Source organism: Cibotium barometz, chromosome 17 (assembly GCF_041138505.1).
Source record: "Cibotium barometz isolate CiBa-2024 chromosome 17, ASM4113850v1, whole genome shotgun sequence".
Classification (NCBI taxonomy): domain Eukaryota; kingdom Viridiplantae; phylum Streptophyta; class Polypodiopsida; order Cyatheales; family Cibotiaceae; genus Cibotium; species Cibotium barometz.
This window is the reverse complement of record NC_141062.1, coordinates 48,182,682-48,196,789: the sequence shown is the minus strand read 5'-3', so window position 1 is coordinate 48,196,789 and position 14,108 is coordinate 48,182,682. Positions and strand designations below refer to the sequence as shown.

General features: G+C 42.4%; 1 protein-coding gene across 2 annotated transcripts in view; it reads left to right on the top strand.

Moving 5' to 3' along the window:
- LOC147630110 (uncharacterized) overlaps nucleotides 1-5,523 on the top strand; it is a 55,693-nt gene extending 50,170 nt beyond the window's left edge. For both annotated transcript variants that reach the window (XM_086811732.1, XM_086811731.1), the window contains 6 exons: nucleotides 2,613-2,825; nucleotides 2,924-3,112; nucleotides 3,719-3,894; nucleotides 4,014-4,166; nucleotides 4,261-4,345; nucleotides 4,701-5,523. In XM_086811732.1, coding sequence (XP_086667858.1) covers nucleotides 2,613-2,825; nucleotides 2,924-3,112; nucleotides 3,719-3,894; nucleotides 4,014-4,166; nucleotides 4,261-4,345; nucleotides 4,701-5,093 — 1,209 coding nt within the window. In that variant the 3' untranslated portion in view covers nucleotides 5,094-5,523. The remainder of the gene's footprint in view (nucleotides 1-2,612; nucleotides 2,826-2,923; nucleotides 3,113-3,718; nucleotides 3,895-4,013; nucleotides 4,167-4,260; nucleotides 4,346-4,700) is intronic.
- The last annotated feature ends 8,585 nt before the right edge of the window (nucleotides 5,524-14,108 follow it).

The window sequence follows — 14,108 nt, the reverse complement described above, 5'->3', positions numbered from 1 at the left end:
CAAATCCAGTAGCGCACAGGCGCGCAGGGTGTGCGCAGGTGGAAGGGTGGGTGGGATTAGGCAAAGCAACTAGCACACAGGCGGGCAGGGTGTGCGCAGGTGCACGAGGCGAAGCCGGGTGGGATTAGGGAGGCAAAGCCACGCAAAGCCACTAGCGCACATGCGGCAAAGACAATAGCGCACAGGAGGCAAAGCCACTAGCGCACAAGCCGGCAGGGTGTGCGCAGGTGCATGAGGCGAAGCCGGGTGTGATTAGGGAGGCAAAGCCACGCAAAGGCACTAGCGCACAGGCGGCAAAGGCACTAGCACACAAGAGGCAAAGCCACTAGCGCACAAGCAGGCAGGGTGTGCGCAGGTGCATGAGGCGAAGCCGGGTGGGGCAAAGCCACTCGCGGACAGGCGGGCAGGGTGTGCCCAGGTGCATGAGGCGAAGCGTGGGTGGGATTAGGGAGGCAAAACCACTAGCGCATAGGCGGGCAGGGTGTGCGTAGGTGGGATTAGGGAGGCAAAGCCACTAGCGCATAGGTGGGCAGGGTGTGCGCAGGTGCATGAGGCGAAGCCGGGTGGGATTATGGAGGCAAAGCCACTAGTGCACAGGCGGGCAGGGTGTCCGTAGGTGCATGAGGCGAAGCCGGGTGGGATTAGGGAGGCAAAGCCACTAGTGCACAGGCGGGCAGGGTGTGCGCAGGTGGAAGGGTGGGTGGGATTAAGCAAAGCCACTAGCGCACAGGCGGGCAGGGTGTGCGCAGGTGCATGAGGCGAAGCCGGGTGGGATTAGGGAGGCAAAGCCACGCAAAGCCACTAGCGCACAGGCGGCAAAGCCACTAGCGCACAGGAGGCAAAGCCACTACCACTAGCGCACAGGCGGGCAGGGTGTGCGCAGGTGGAAGGGTGGGTGGGATTAGGCAAAGCCACTAGTGCACAGGCGGGCAGGGTGTGCGCAGGTGCATGAGGCGAAGCCGGGTGGGATTAGGGAGGCAAAGCCACTAGCGCATAGGCGGGCAGGTGCATGATGCGAAGTTGGATGGGATCAGGGAGGCAAAGCCACTAGCGCACAGGCGGGCAGGGTGTGCGCAGGTGGAAGGGTGGGTGGGATTAGGGAGGCAAAGCCACTAGCGCACAGGCGGGCAGGTTGTGTGTAGGTGCATGATGCGAAGTCGGATGGGATCAGGGAGGCAAAGCCACTAGCGCACAGGCAGGCAGGGTGTGCGCAGGTGGAAGGGTCAAAGCCACTAGCGCACAGGCGCGCAGAGGCACCCAAAGTGGGCTGGTTGGCCATGCGCCTAACTGGTGCCACGTGTGGGGCCAGCCCACACACGGCCTAGTGTCCATACACATCCACCATTTTATCCCTTGAGCATGTGGCCGGCCACAAAGTAAAAGCCCAACCTTATTAATGAAGTGTCTGCTCGCTTTCAAGTGGCTGTGAACTTGCAAGGTAAGTTACAACATATAAAGCTTATAAAAATAATTTAAGGGGTAGAAACGATACTTTCTGCCCGTTCACTTGCCCACTAACAATGACAGCAGACAAGTTCACTCATAGGATTCGGTAGTGGGCGCCCTTGACCCGTGAATTGGCTCATGCGAAGCAGGAAAACCAAACAATTCACACGAAAACATGTGATGCAATGCACATCTTGCAATGGACAATCTTCCCATTCATGTAGCTTGTATCCAATAACTATTCCGGTCATGGGCAATGAGTCACCAAGCCATGTCATGTCTAGGCTGCAGGCTCAGTTAACAAGTCCTAGCCACCGTAGGAGCCAATCCAGAGCCCAAAGGCTGAAATCCAGTAACCACAGAGGTCATTTATGTGCCATTAATCTGGTGGCCAAATGGTGACAGAAACAATTTTGAAATTTGCCAAAAAAGTGCCATACTAAAGTGTCAAAGATCCAACACTTAGTATGAGGCTCCTGGAAATGTGCATGGAAACACAGTCTCTCTTGACGGGTTAGAGAGGCATGTCCCCTAGCTGGTTGTTCTCGCTGGTTGTTCGCTAATAAGATGACCACATGAGAGAGAGAGAGAGAGAGAGAGAGAGAGAGAGAGAGAGAGAGAGTTATGCTATTTATTGTCTTCGGAAGACCCAGTGGGTCCATGAGACCAAAAATAGTAGAAGGTGATATTGAGCCATGGAAAAGACTGAAAGAAACTAAAAGACTCCTATAAAAAAGGATACGCTAGCTGTTTATCCATCATTTTTGCAATTCATGTTTTTGTGCCTTTAAGTCTCTTTGATGGTTTGAGAACCTCAAATTTAAGGACTTGGTACAGTAGGTAATTTCGGCATGATTGCCTCTGTGAGAGAGAAGAGAGAGAGATGTTATCGTCCTCAAAAGACCCAATGGGTCCATGGGACTGAAAATAGTACAAGGGTTCCATGGCATACTAAGCCATGGAAAAGATTGAAAGAAACTAAAAGATTGATATCAAAATGGGTAGAGTAGCCGTGTATTTTCATGATTCATCATCATCAGCAACATCATCATAGTGAGAATCGTAGTGATTGATACATGTGCAAATACATCTACATACGAGAGAGAGAGAGAGAGAGAGAGAGAGAGAGAGAGAGAGAGATTTCTTTTGTATGTTGTATGCTGCAGATTGAGGAAAGGCATGAGCTTTTGCGGGGCAGTTGGGAAGACATTTATAAAGTTGTAAAGAAAATGGAGAGATTGAAAAATGAGCTTCATGAAAGAGATGATGGGGAGCTGGAGAGAACGGGGCAACCTCTATGCATTTATGAACCTTACTTTGGCATGGGTGCTTCAGTTTTTGTGCACCAAAACGATCCTTTTTATAGAGGCATAAGTATGGTAAGTGCCACTTTTTTCAAGCTCTTACTGAGAAATCATCTTTGTTTGAGGTAAAAGGGGGGGAATAATGCATGTTCTTTGGTTGTTATGCCTTCCAGATATCAAAGCAAAAGAGACCAGGTTATGATGACATAGATGCTGCATCCCGTCTCCCACTACTAAATGACTCGTATTATCAAGAAGTGCTATGTGAATATGGAGCCTTCTTTGCGATTGCGAACCGCATTGATCGGGTGCATAAAAACTCCTGGATCGGTTTTCAGCCGTGGAGGGCATCTGGCAGAAAGGTACTAAATAAGGATGGATCCAATGCCTCCTTTACTTACTGTCTGTTAATAACCCCAGGAGCCCTAGGAGCTTGAGGCTGGATACAAATTATGCCCTGCCTATGGTATGGGTGATGGGCTAGACTGGCAGGATTGCTCATCCATCCCTCACTGGTAGTTAGTTGGACAGGCAAAATTTCTTGCCAATGAGAGAAATTGCTCAGCCATCCATCACAGGCAGCCTGGACAGAAATCACCTGCTGACAGACAGGCCATATCCAGCCATAGGTTGGATACGGGATACTCCCACTCCCAGCCATGGGATAAGCAGGGAGTTGGATGGGCAAGATTGCCCACTTACCCCTCACAGGCGGCCTCAATGGGCTAACCTTTCTAACACCCAATGTGTGGTAGATCGGTTAGCTCATGGAGTTGTTATTCAACACGTCTTGTGTTCGAATCTCACTCCTGTCGGATAGATCTATTTAGGTCTCTTGGGATTGTTCCTATGTCATTAAAACAGCATTCTCTGATGCACAGACATTGTTCTGTATCCCACCTTTGTAAACGTGAAATGCCTCCATATCTCATCCAATGTACATAATTTTATCTTTTCATTCAATGCAGGTTGCCTTGTCGACAGAAGCTGAGAAGAGTCTAAGGGATGCAATAAAGGTTGCAAAACACGGAGACGCTCTCTATTTTTGGGTTCAAATTCCCGAGAATGATAATTTTGAGCACGAGAAGTCAATCCAACAGGACTTCTGGTCTTTCTGTGACATGGTCAATAACAATAACTGCAGGTATGTGTGAATGCCCCAGAATCATAATGTCTGCATTGTAAGAGAGTCGATTCCTATTAGTACATGTGTTTTTCAAAGGTGCATGCAGTTAATTGAAGTGGTTTAAACTCTCGTGGCAGGTCTGTGTTTTTGGATGTGTTCAAACAAATGTATGGGCTGCCGCCGAGCTGGACGTCTTTGCCACCCATGCCAGTCGATGGTGGAAAATGGTCGGTTCTCCATTGCTGGGCAATGCCGACATCTTCGTTTCTAGAATTCGTAATGTTTGCCAGGTACATCTATAGCAAAGATTTTGTCAATTGACTTAAAAGGATGTTTGGTATGTTTTATACTGATTATCGTTATACTGGATGTGATACTGTGCAGGATGTTTGTTGATGCTTTGGATTCTCAACATTATACAGAGCACCATGATCGTAGAAATTGCTCTTTGGGGATTTCAGAGTCAGAGGTATTTTGGCTGTAGTATGGGATTACTTGAGCTAAGTTTGATGAAAGAGTGTGCCGGTACATAGTGCGGACACTTATATTGAAGTGGTTTTACTCAATATAGAATATACAATCAGTTAAATAATAACAATTATGGCAATATCGTTTAAGTCGGTAATATAATAACATCAAGTATATCTATTACTATACAGTAAATAAAATATGATGTTGACAACTTTTTCTTATCAGTTGTGAGATACTATTGTAAAAGTATAAAACACTTACATACATAGTTTAATATAAAACATAAATGCATGTGTGATTTGTGTGTGTGAATGATGTAACAAACTGATCAATGGTTGTGCATGAATGTACAGGTGGAGCACTGCTATTGCCGACTCTTGGAGCTCCTTGTGGATGTGTGGGCGTATCATAGTGCTCGGATCATGATATATGTGGATCCAAATACAGGGGCTATGCATGAACAGCATAGTTTAGATGGTAGGCAGGGTCACATGTGGGTGAAATTCTTTGATTATGGCACTTTGAAAGGCATGGATGAAGACTTAGCAGAGGAGGTCGATGACGAGCTGCATAATAATGGCAAAAGAAGGCTGTGGTCACAAACAGGTGAAGTGTTCTGGCAAGGTATGTTTGAGAGGGAGCGGCGGCAACACTACAACTTGAGGATGGAGAAGAAGAGGAAGAATAAAGAGAGGCTAGAAAGGATACGGAGCCGGTATCGGCAAAAACCATTGTCAGGTGGATGAGATGGGTAGTTTGTATTGATTTCTTTTGAAATTCCATCAGAGGCAGGTGGTGGGCACGCTCCCCCTTTGCAACAGACGGGGCATTTTTTTTTCACTAGCTTATACTGCTTTTGCAATCAGACGAGAAAGAAAGACAGGCCAAATGCCTCCTCTCTCAGCCAGCGCTTTGCCTAACTCATTTTGTGCCTTCACAGGAAAAAGCTTTTTCTGAGAGTGCCATGACTGCCCTTGTGCTTCTCGTCAGCCTTCAATTGTACCTTGGGTGTTTTCTGTGGTTTTTTGTAACATGTCTTTCCAAAATGTATATTGAGAGAGCAAGTTTTTGTCAAATATATGTTAACCCTTGATAGTCCCTTTACCATTGCCTCTTTGAAGAGGTGTTCAAACATTATTTATGACGCAAAGGAAATGACTATTATGATTCTTTCAAGTTATGGGTTTCTCCTGGAATTGTCCAGCAGTCAAGTGGCATGATTGTTTGGTTTTGAAAAATGCACATGGGAGAAAGGGGGATGCTCACGCTTGCACATGTGCACACAAAAGAGAAAGGGGATGCTCACGCTTGCAAGCGTGCACACAAAAGTTTTCTTTAGTGGGCAGTATTTGCTGTTCCTTACGGAATTCACCAAAATCCCCTTTCCCCTGCCTGCTCCCTGCCCTCTGTGCCCATGCACCACAGGGTTGTCATATTTGACACTAATGTTGTGATGAGTTTTCAACTAAAAGGATAGTTATGCTACATACGGACTTAGATTTCTTCCATCAGTTTTGGCGTTTTAAGACGTCTTTATTTTGAGCTTGTGTAACTCAATGGGATACACTTCACGGCAATATAGGAATGCAGCACATATGAAGAGAGATGGGGATACTTGTCTATGTGCACATGCTTGGGTCCGATTGCACATCGGTTGTATGCTACTTATTTTGTTCTGATATTCACTCTGATCCCATTGCACCATTACCAAGTATAGCCTTCATTGAGAAACATAGCTGGTTGTGTTGGTGTTTGATCAGAAGGCATCATATTATCATGCTAGTTCTTCAGTTTAGATGTTGGGCTACACGATTGATTTTTGAACATCTTTAGCAAGCTTTATATGATGGCTTAACTTTTTTTTTTCTCGGGAAAAAGATCATTGTATTAGTTACCGATAAAAATAGCCAAAATGGCTATAAGTAGAAATCCGTCCCCAAATAGGAAATGAGAGTCAAGATGAACAAAAGGGGAGGATGCTTCGGTTGGTTGCTCTAGGAGAAGAAGGCTATCTTATACAATGGGGAAATAGCCACATAGGTGGTATGTAATGCCAAGTGGGCTTGCCACCACTATTTGTAACAAAGGGACCATGCCACCAGATCCTAAGGAACGCCTCCCAACGGTTCCTCATGCGGTCTGAGCCCACTATCTGTAAGAAAGGGACCATGCCACCATATCCTGAGGAATGCCTCTCGTCAGTTCCTCATGCGGTCTGAGCCCACCTGAAGCTGGCCCCATTGACCTCGGAGGGTATAAATGGTATCGAGCTAAATGCTCTAGATAAACTTCGATGGCTTCATTGCATCGAGCTCTCTATATATGCCACGTGGTTATACTAATGTAAATCTCTTGTCTCTTGCAAGAACCTGAAGTCGAACGACTCGTAGGCAGAGTTGAAACTAGCACTGTGGAAATACGAAGGTAAGAGACCTGAAGGGCTAGTCCCAGGCTTCTTTGAGCCTTCTCTCCGTGTACCACTTTTTCCCCGATGTGTTATAGACCATGTTTTACACATGTTGATTGAAGCAGTTCAAGTAGTTATGTTAGACTAGTGGCAAGAATGCCTTGGCCTATGGGATGAGTCTTTCTTGTTTTTAAGTCTATTTTCAAGGATCGGTTTACCTTTGCGTATGTAATGTGATTGGTTTTCCAATTTTGAGAAACCATCTTTTTCTTCCCTCATGTAATTCCTTTTGAGGATCATGTTGCAAGTGGACCATGCCCACTACACAAGCCACGCAGCCGAAGAGCTTCTGAAGTGCAAAGCACTTAGCAAAACCTTGTGCAAAGAAGGCATCACCAAGAATGCCGACAAGGCATTCTTAGTACTTAGGAGCACGGCCCTATTTTGTTTTTGCACGGCTCCTGTCGAGGTGTGCTTTTGCACCGAAGGTGAGAGGCTTCTTAGGTAGTGTCCAGGCATAGCATCTCTTCCAAGCTTTCCTTGGGCTCCTCCTTTTTGAGCGAAATTCCCACTTCCTCTACCGTACTTTAGTGTAGTTGTTTTTCCACTACAAGTCCAAGGTTGAGCCGCCCTAGGATTTGACATCGGACTTAAGGAGTCATCTATATACGCTTTAGACCCAATCACTCCAAAAAAATCTTGCCCCTATCTTACACGACTCTTGGCACAGAGTTACGTGATGCTTATTGCTTGTATTTCCTACTCGGAGGATTGTAGCTTCTTGACTATCATGATTTCTACTCTTGCTAATAGTTAAGGTCACTGATTACTTTTGTCATGCTTAATGGTTTAGTTATGTTTCTATGCCCTTTTGTTATACTTAAGAATTTAGTTATGTTTCTATGCGCAAGCCACGAGGCTAGTGCCTACTAGTGGTGGGCTTCTTCTCCAAGCCTTCCCTACAAATAATCCTTGGTGATTATAATGATACCAACACCACCATCCAAGATCATGGAAACCATTGTACACAATAGGTAACATGACGACATACATTTTGCCGCTTTCAAAATAGTGTCCCAACTTGTTCATGGTGGGCACTTTTGTCGTTCCTTTGGTTTTGGAAATGAAGCTCTTCTTCAAGTTTAGGTTTAGCTATGTGGGCTTCATCCAGTTTGATAAGTCTCTCTCCAAAGCTGAGAATTTCTTTGTAAAAGAGAACTTATCATATGATAACTCAAACTCTAAAGAAGGCTGTGAGGCCTGCTAAGTCTCTCACGAGCGATATTCACACTTGCTTGGTCTGTTCTCACTCTAAGGTGGGCTCGGACCTACCAACGTCTAGGGATACACACTGATCCTTCCTAGGAGGTAGGGTATGTGTTAGTTATTTGTAGGTAGAATGGCAGGCAATTATGTATTTGGGATGCTTTCTGCTTAGAATAAGCTTGATGGACCAACTACACATTGCGGTCCTATATAATGCACCATGCATTGCCACACCAAAAGGGATTTGGAATGTTGTTATTGGCATTGAGGCAACACACCCTGTCTTGCTAGCACAACAACATAGTATAGGTAGTTTGGATGGTGATATGAGTTCTGATGTAATTGTGGCATTTGCCTCCACACCTCCCAGAGAGAACAAGCCAGGTGGGATGGTCGGGATGCACACGAACATGCATTAATGGCACTTTTAGTGAAAAGAAGCATTATTCCTCATTTTCTCATGTAAAACTACAAAGAATGCTTTGGATGTGCTTGTTGCGCTGATTTCCTCATAAGGATTAAAGATCTCAGGGAGCAGTTGTTGCTGCTGATGACGTCTATCCGGATTGTTCTTTGGTATCTACTATTCTTACAGCTTTACCAGATTCATACCAGGGTTTTGTATCTACACTTCAGCTCATAATGAAGGGTAATCCTAATTCTTTTACTTTTGATAAGTTGGTTACAAGAAGAGCAATGCATGTGGGAGATCAGGCCTTTACTGCCAGTCAAAAAGGTAAAGACAAAGCCTTTTCTCAAGGCGTCTATAAGCCAATGGTAAAATTATCCCAGTCTTCTGGAAAGGATGTCGAGAAGGGGGGTGATAAGCCTAAGAAGAAAGGTAAATGTAACTACTATTGGAATCTAGGTCATTACACCAATGTGCAAAAAAAGACGAGAGAAAGAAAAGAAGAAAGACTCATGCATGATGCATTAGCAAAAAGTATTGAAAAGAAGAACTCAACAAACTATGGACATGATGATTAGGCATTCATGAAGTTATGATCCTTCTCTCCATGATGTATGCATCTTAGTGATAGTAGGAAAATAAATCACGTTGAGAAGTAATGTGCTTGCTAGCACATTACTTCTCAGCATGATTTATTTTCCTCCCTTGAGTTTACTCCTTAAGGAGGAACAATCACTTGAGCAAACAAATCCTCGTAAGGTTATTCTCAGTGTTATAAATGGTGGGACAATCACTCTCTTAGAAGTCTTGTTTATGGCAAGCATCAAAAAGAAATTGTTGCCAAACATTGCCATTGCTAGGGTAGGACTAGTGGTTAGATTTGTTGATGATAGGTGTACAAGTTTACAGTTCACGACTAGAGTGAGACATCACTATGGTATTGAGTACTCTAATCCATCTGCTTTACAGGTTGGATAGGTTTGAGAGATTGGCACATAATGCTTATTCACATGCTATGAAAGATGTAAAGCTATGGCATTCTCGCTTTGGTCACTTGAATTTTGGCAATTTGTTGCACCTTAAAAGGCAAGAGATGGTGTCATAGTGTTGCTAAACCTTGAGGCCACTATCAAACATGTATGTAAGGGGTGCATTTTAGGTAAGATGCAACATGCATCATTCTTGAAATATGGACAAGTTAGGGATTTCTAGATATTACAACTTATACATAGCGATGTATGTGGTCCCATGTGCTAACTTATTCCTAAGAGCTACTACCATTATCTTATATCAAGGAGTAAAGGTAGATACACCAAAAGGTCATACATTCAAGATATAAAGCAATAGTGTCCAAATCTACAAATTGGACGGGCGCTCATGATGATCCGATGGAATACTTATGGCGATTCTCACTTCAAGAGCGTGTGGTAGTAAGTTAGGATGAAGTCCCAAGTGATGTACTTCATGGATATATTATGAGAGTAGTCATTATAATAGCATTAGGCCTCTTATGGGCCGGGCCTAAAGTGCCCGGCCAGCCATAGTTTAAATGAGTGTGAACACTTATGGCCATGTATATAAGTGAATATCTCTCATAATACAAAGGACTCTCCCATTGTGCAATAGAATCTTGCTCTTACTAAACTCTCTCTCTAATTTATGCTAGTGAGTGTGTGTGAATGAAGTGAGGTGAGAGGAGGGACGAGTACACAGTGCAATGCGGCGGTGTGACAACACTCGCGGGGAGGTGTGGAGGAATTGCTTCTCAAGGAGTTATAGAGCTTGAAGACCTCAAGGGTTATGAGCTCAACCATTTGAAAGATACTCATGACAGTTGCGGTTCACCAGGTAATCTTTTGTTGGAGGGGGGTTTGGGTGAGCCATAACATTTTTGGCGCCGCGTTATCAGGGAATCATCCTTTGGCTTTTCTATTGTCTTCCTCTAATCTATGCATTACGCATTGTCCATTGTCTTGATTAGTGGTTTACCATGAAAAAGATGTGGTTTTGATGGAGATTTATGTGTGATTTGGAGAGAAATTGCTCTCTTTTTTGTTTTACAAAGAATGCATTTTTGCTTAATTTTTAGCTTAAATAATTATTTTTGTTGTTGTTAATGTGGTTTTTAATGTTCTTAGGGCTTTGTTTACTTCCACCACATCAAAAAATACAATAGAATGTAATTTTTAGTGGTTTTTAGCTCTCTTTAGAGTTAAACATAGAGTTAGAATCATTCATTTTTGTTTGATTTGTATACATTAGAGTGTTAGAAAGTATTAGGAGTAGCTTAATTCTTTAAAAACTTTCACAAAAACTCTTAAAAACCCTTGAAATTGACTAATCTTTCTTAATTGACCGATTTTTATCATTAAGGGTGATTAATCTAGTTTAAGAGAAAAATTAGAAAATGTGTTTTGGGGTAAAAATTGATTATGGAAGAGGTCAAAATTAATGCTTTTTATTGTTTTGAGAGTATCTAGATACATCAAAATACCTAATTACATCAATTTCTTGATCAATTGGATAAATTTTTCTCCTTTTGCTTAATTTTGCATGCTTAATTTTGCATAAAGAGAAGAGACCAAAATTAAGAGTTTAATTAATCTCTAATTATGGATTAATTTACACATTAGTTGATACACATAGCCTAGCAATTACATGCTCTATCCAATGATGTGCTCAATGGTGTGAATTAATTAGTGATTAGTGGTTAATTAGAGCTCCTACTTAATTTAAAAGAGAAAGATTAGTGAAAGGATTAATTTTTGATTAATTCTTAAGCACATTTTTTCATAACTCATTAAGGCTAATGAGCATTGAATGAAAAGATGCCAATGAGTTGTCAAATTATCCATTTTGGGAATCATTCTGAAGGGTGTAAGGGGGTGTCATAAAAGTGTTGACTTTTTTATTCCCACCTGCCTTTTTGAGAAAATGCCCATATATCCCCAATTTAAAATTCAAAGAATATTCTCTCCACACAAGGAAATTCAAATTTCCCACTAGAATCTATTTTTTTCGATATTTCACGTGTTAAGGTTTCACGGCGTGAAACTCTGCTGTTTCACAGTGTGAAATAGCCCTCACGGTAAAAAAAAATATTTTTTTTAAAAAAAGTGGTGTTTCATACGTTAGTGTTTCACGGATTCAATTTTTGCGTGAAGTCCATTTCACGTTGTGAAACCCTCTTATTTCACGTCGTGAAAGAGGTTCTGTCGGTAAAAAAAAAGATTTAATTTTTTGCGTGAAGTCCATTTCACGTCGTGAAACCCTGCTGTTTCATGTCGTGAAAGAGGGTCCGTCGGCAAAAAAAAAAAGTAATAATTTTTTGCGTGAAGTCCATTTCACATTGTGAAACCCTGTTGTTTCATGTCGTGAAAGAGGGCCCGTTGGCAAAAATAAAAAGATTGATTTTTTTTTTGCGTGAAGTCCATTTCACGTCCTAAAACCTTGCTGTTTAACGTCATGAAAGAGTATGGAAAACAACCTTGTTTGGAGACCCATATCTCCTAAACCGTGAATCTGATGAACGCGCTAGCCAACATCGAGCTCTTTGAAATTGGTCTTGAGCATCCGAGGAAAAAATCCATCATTTTGGCTTCGGACCAGTAGCCTCAAAATTTGACATGAGAATCGAGGCAAACAATGGCCCTTAAAGCACTAAAAATCGCACGAAACAACCTGAAAAAGATTGCGAACCATATTCGGGCTACTTTTTGAGTGTCTAAATGGCGAAATCACGAAAAAATCAGAAAGAAAAAGTTATAGTAGTACAAAAATGCTACAACTCTCTCATGTTTAGTTTTTCCAAATTCCTTTTAGAACATATTAAAAAATGGGCTGCCCAAATAGGGAAAAACTTTTTGGAATTAAAAAAAAAAATCTTGAGATGGTGATGGAAAATAGGTTTTGAGACCTCTTCCATTTGGGATACTATTGGCATGCACTTTTTTTGGAAAAATATCTCTAAGAGGTCGTTCAAGTGCGTGTAGCGCCTAAGCTAATTAGGGCAAATAGACACTCGTTTGACCTAGCGAAGGGTATGCCAAGCCTCGTGAGGCTGTAAAACAGGTTGTAAGAAAGCCTAACAAGCAAAAAAAGACCACCTGTGCTTGCTCATAAAAAAGGAGCAATTAACAATGTCAAGATATAGCAATGATAGAGGGATTATATGAGCTCACACCCAGACTAAACTCAATGGCTGATATCTTCAAGCCATTGAGATCCATGTCCCAAATGCATCTCCCAATTCCTTTTGCTATGCCGTCAACAAACGTGTTATCGGGTTTTACATTTCCTGTCACATCAATCCCTCCAGGATTTGGTCCCTTGCTTAGCACTACCACAAATCCTAAACCTTTAGACATGCTAGGAACCAACCTTTACAACCCCTCGATGCCCACACCTTGGATATATTGACTCTAGGAAGGGGGTTTCCCAAGGACTAAGTGAGTCCCTACCCACAAGAACACTCACACACGGCCTCTGTGACTCATACAAAAACACGGCCGTACAGATTTCCAAAATCATGGCAAATATGATGAAACGACTGATCCTGTTCAATTTGAACAGAGATGTGAAGCCTTTGGAAATCCAAACTGCCCCACCAAGGTACATGCGTTGAACCTATGCTTATGGGAAAGGCCAGTTGATGGTTCATCACATTGATGCAGCGATTAAGACAAACTTCAAGACCTTGAAAGTAGCCTTTATCCATGGCTTGTCAAAACAAGCTGATCGGTGGAGTGTAGCAAAACAACTCTATTTAATTGAGCGTAAACAAAACGAAACCATTAGAGATTTTATCCTTCGGATAAAAATCTTGCAAGTCGCTTCAATACAACCTGTCTCATAGAATACAACTCTTAACATCTTGAGTGTGAAAAATGAGTGATTGTCCATGGTACCCTTGAATGTGCTTACACACTTATTACAGTCTAAGGCACAAGAAACAATAAAAAAGAATGCAAAAGAAAACACTTCGAAATGGGTAGAAGAGCATGTTTTAAAGCATAAACCAAAAGAGGAAGCAAAACCTTCTAAACCCAATAAAAACAAGGGCCAACAAACTGTCGACACTAAGGTTAATAAAGGACAAGGGAAAGGAACCTATGGCAGTCCTAACCCCAAAAGAGTCAAAAGATACACATGATGCGGAAGCATCCACCTCAAAACCTACCACTCAAACCAGAAAACCCACGAGTAAGATAGAGAACAAAAAAGCAAAAAAGAAAGTTCATTCTCGTCTCATGGGCAAACATAATGAAAACCTGATGATCCAAGGAAAGTCAGAAGATGAAACAAGTTCTAGTACGTCACTTAGTGAGAATGAAATGAGTTTTGATTCGTCACTCAGTGCATCTCACAGACCAATCAAGAAATTAGAACCCACCCAACCACCCCAACTTGGAATTTACGATCACATGACATATGTGCAACGCAAAAAGAAAGCTCAGGAGAGCATGCTTTGCATTATTGAGTGTCATAAAGGATCACCGATTGTGATTGAACCTTATAATGTCGATCTTTAAAAAACAACCAAAATACAAAACCAGGAGGAGTATTGCTTTCTCTTTCAACAGGAAGACATACTCTTTACATATAAGAGTCATTAGAGGCAGATTGCACCAATGATAAGGTTGAAAAAGCACGTGAGGAATTCGATAAATCCCTTACGAA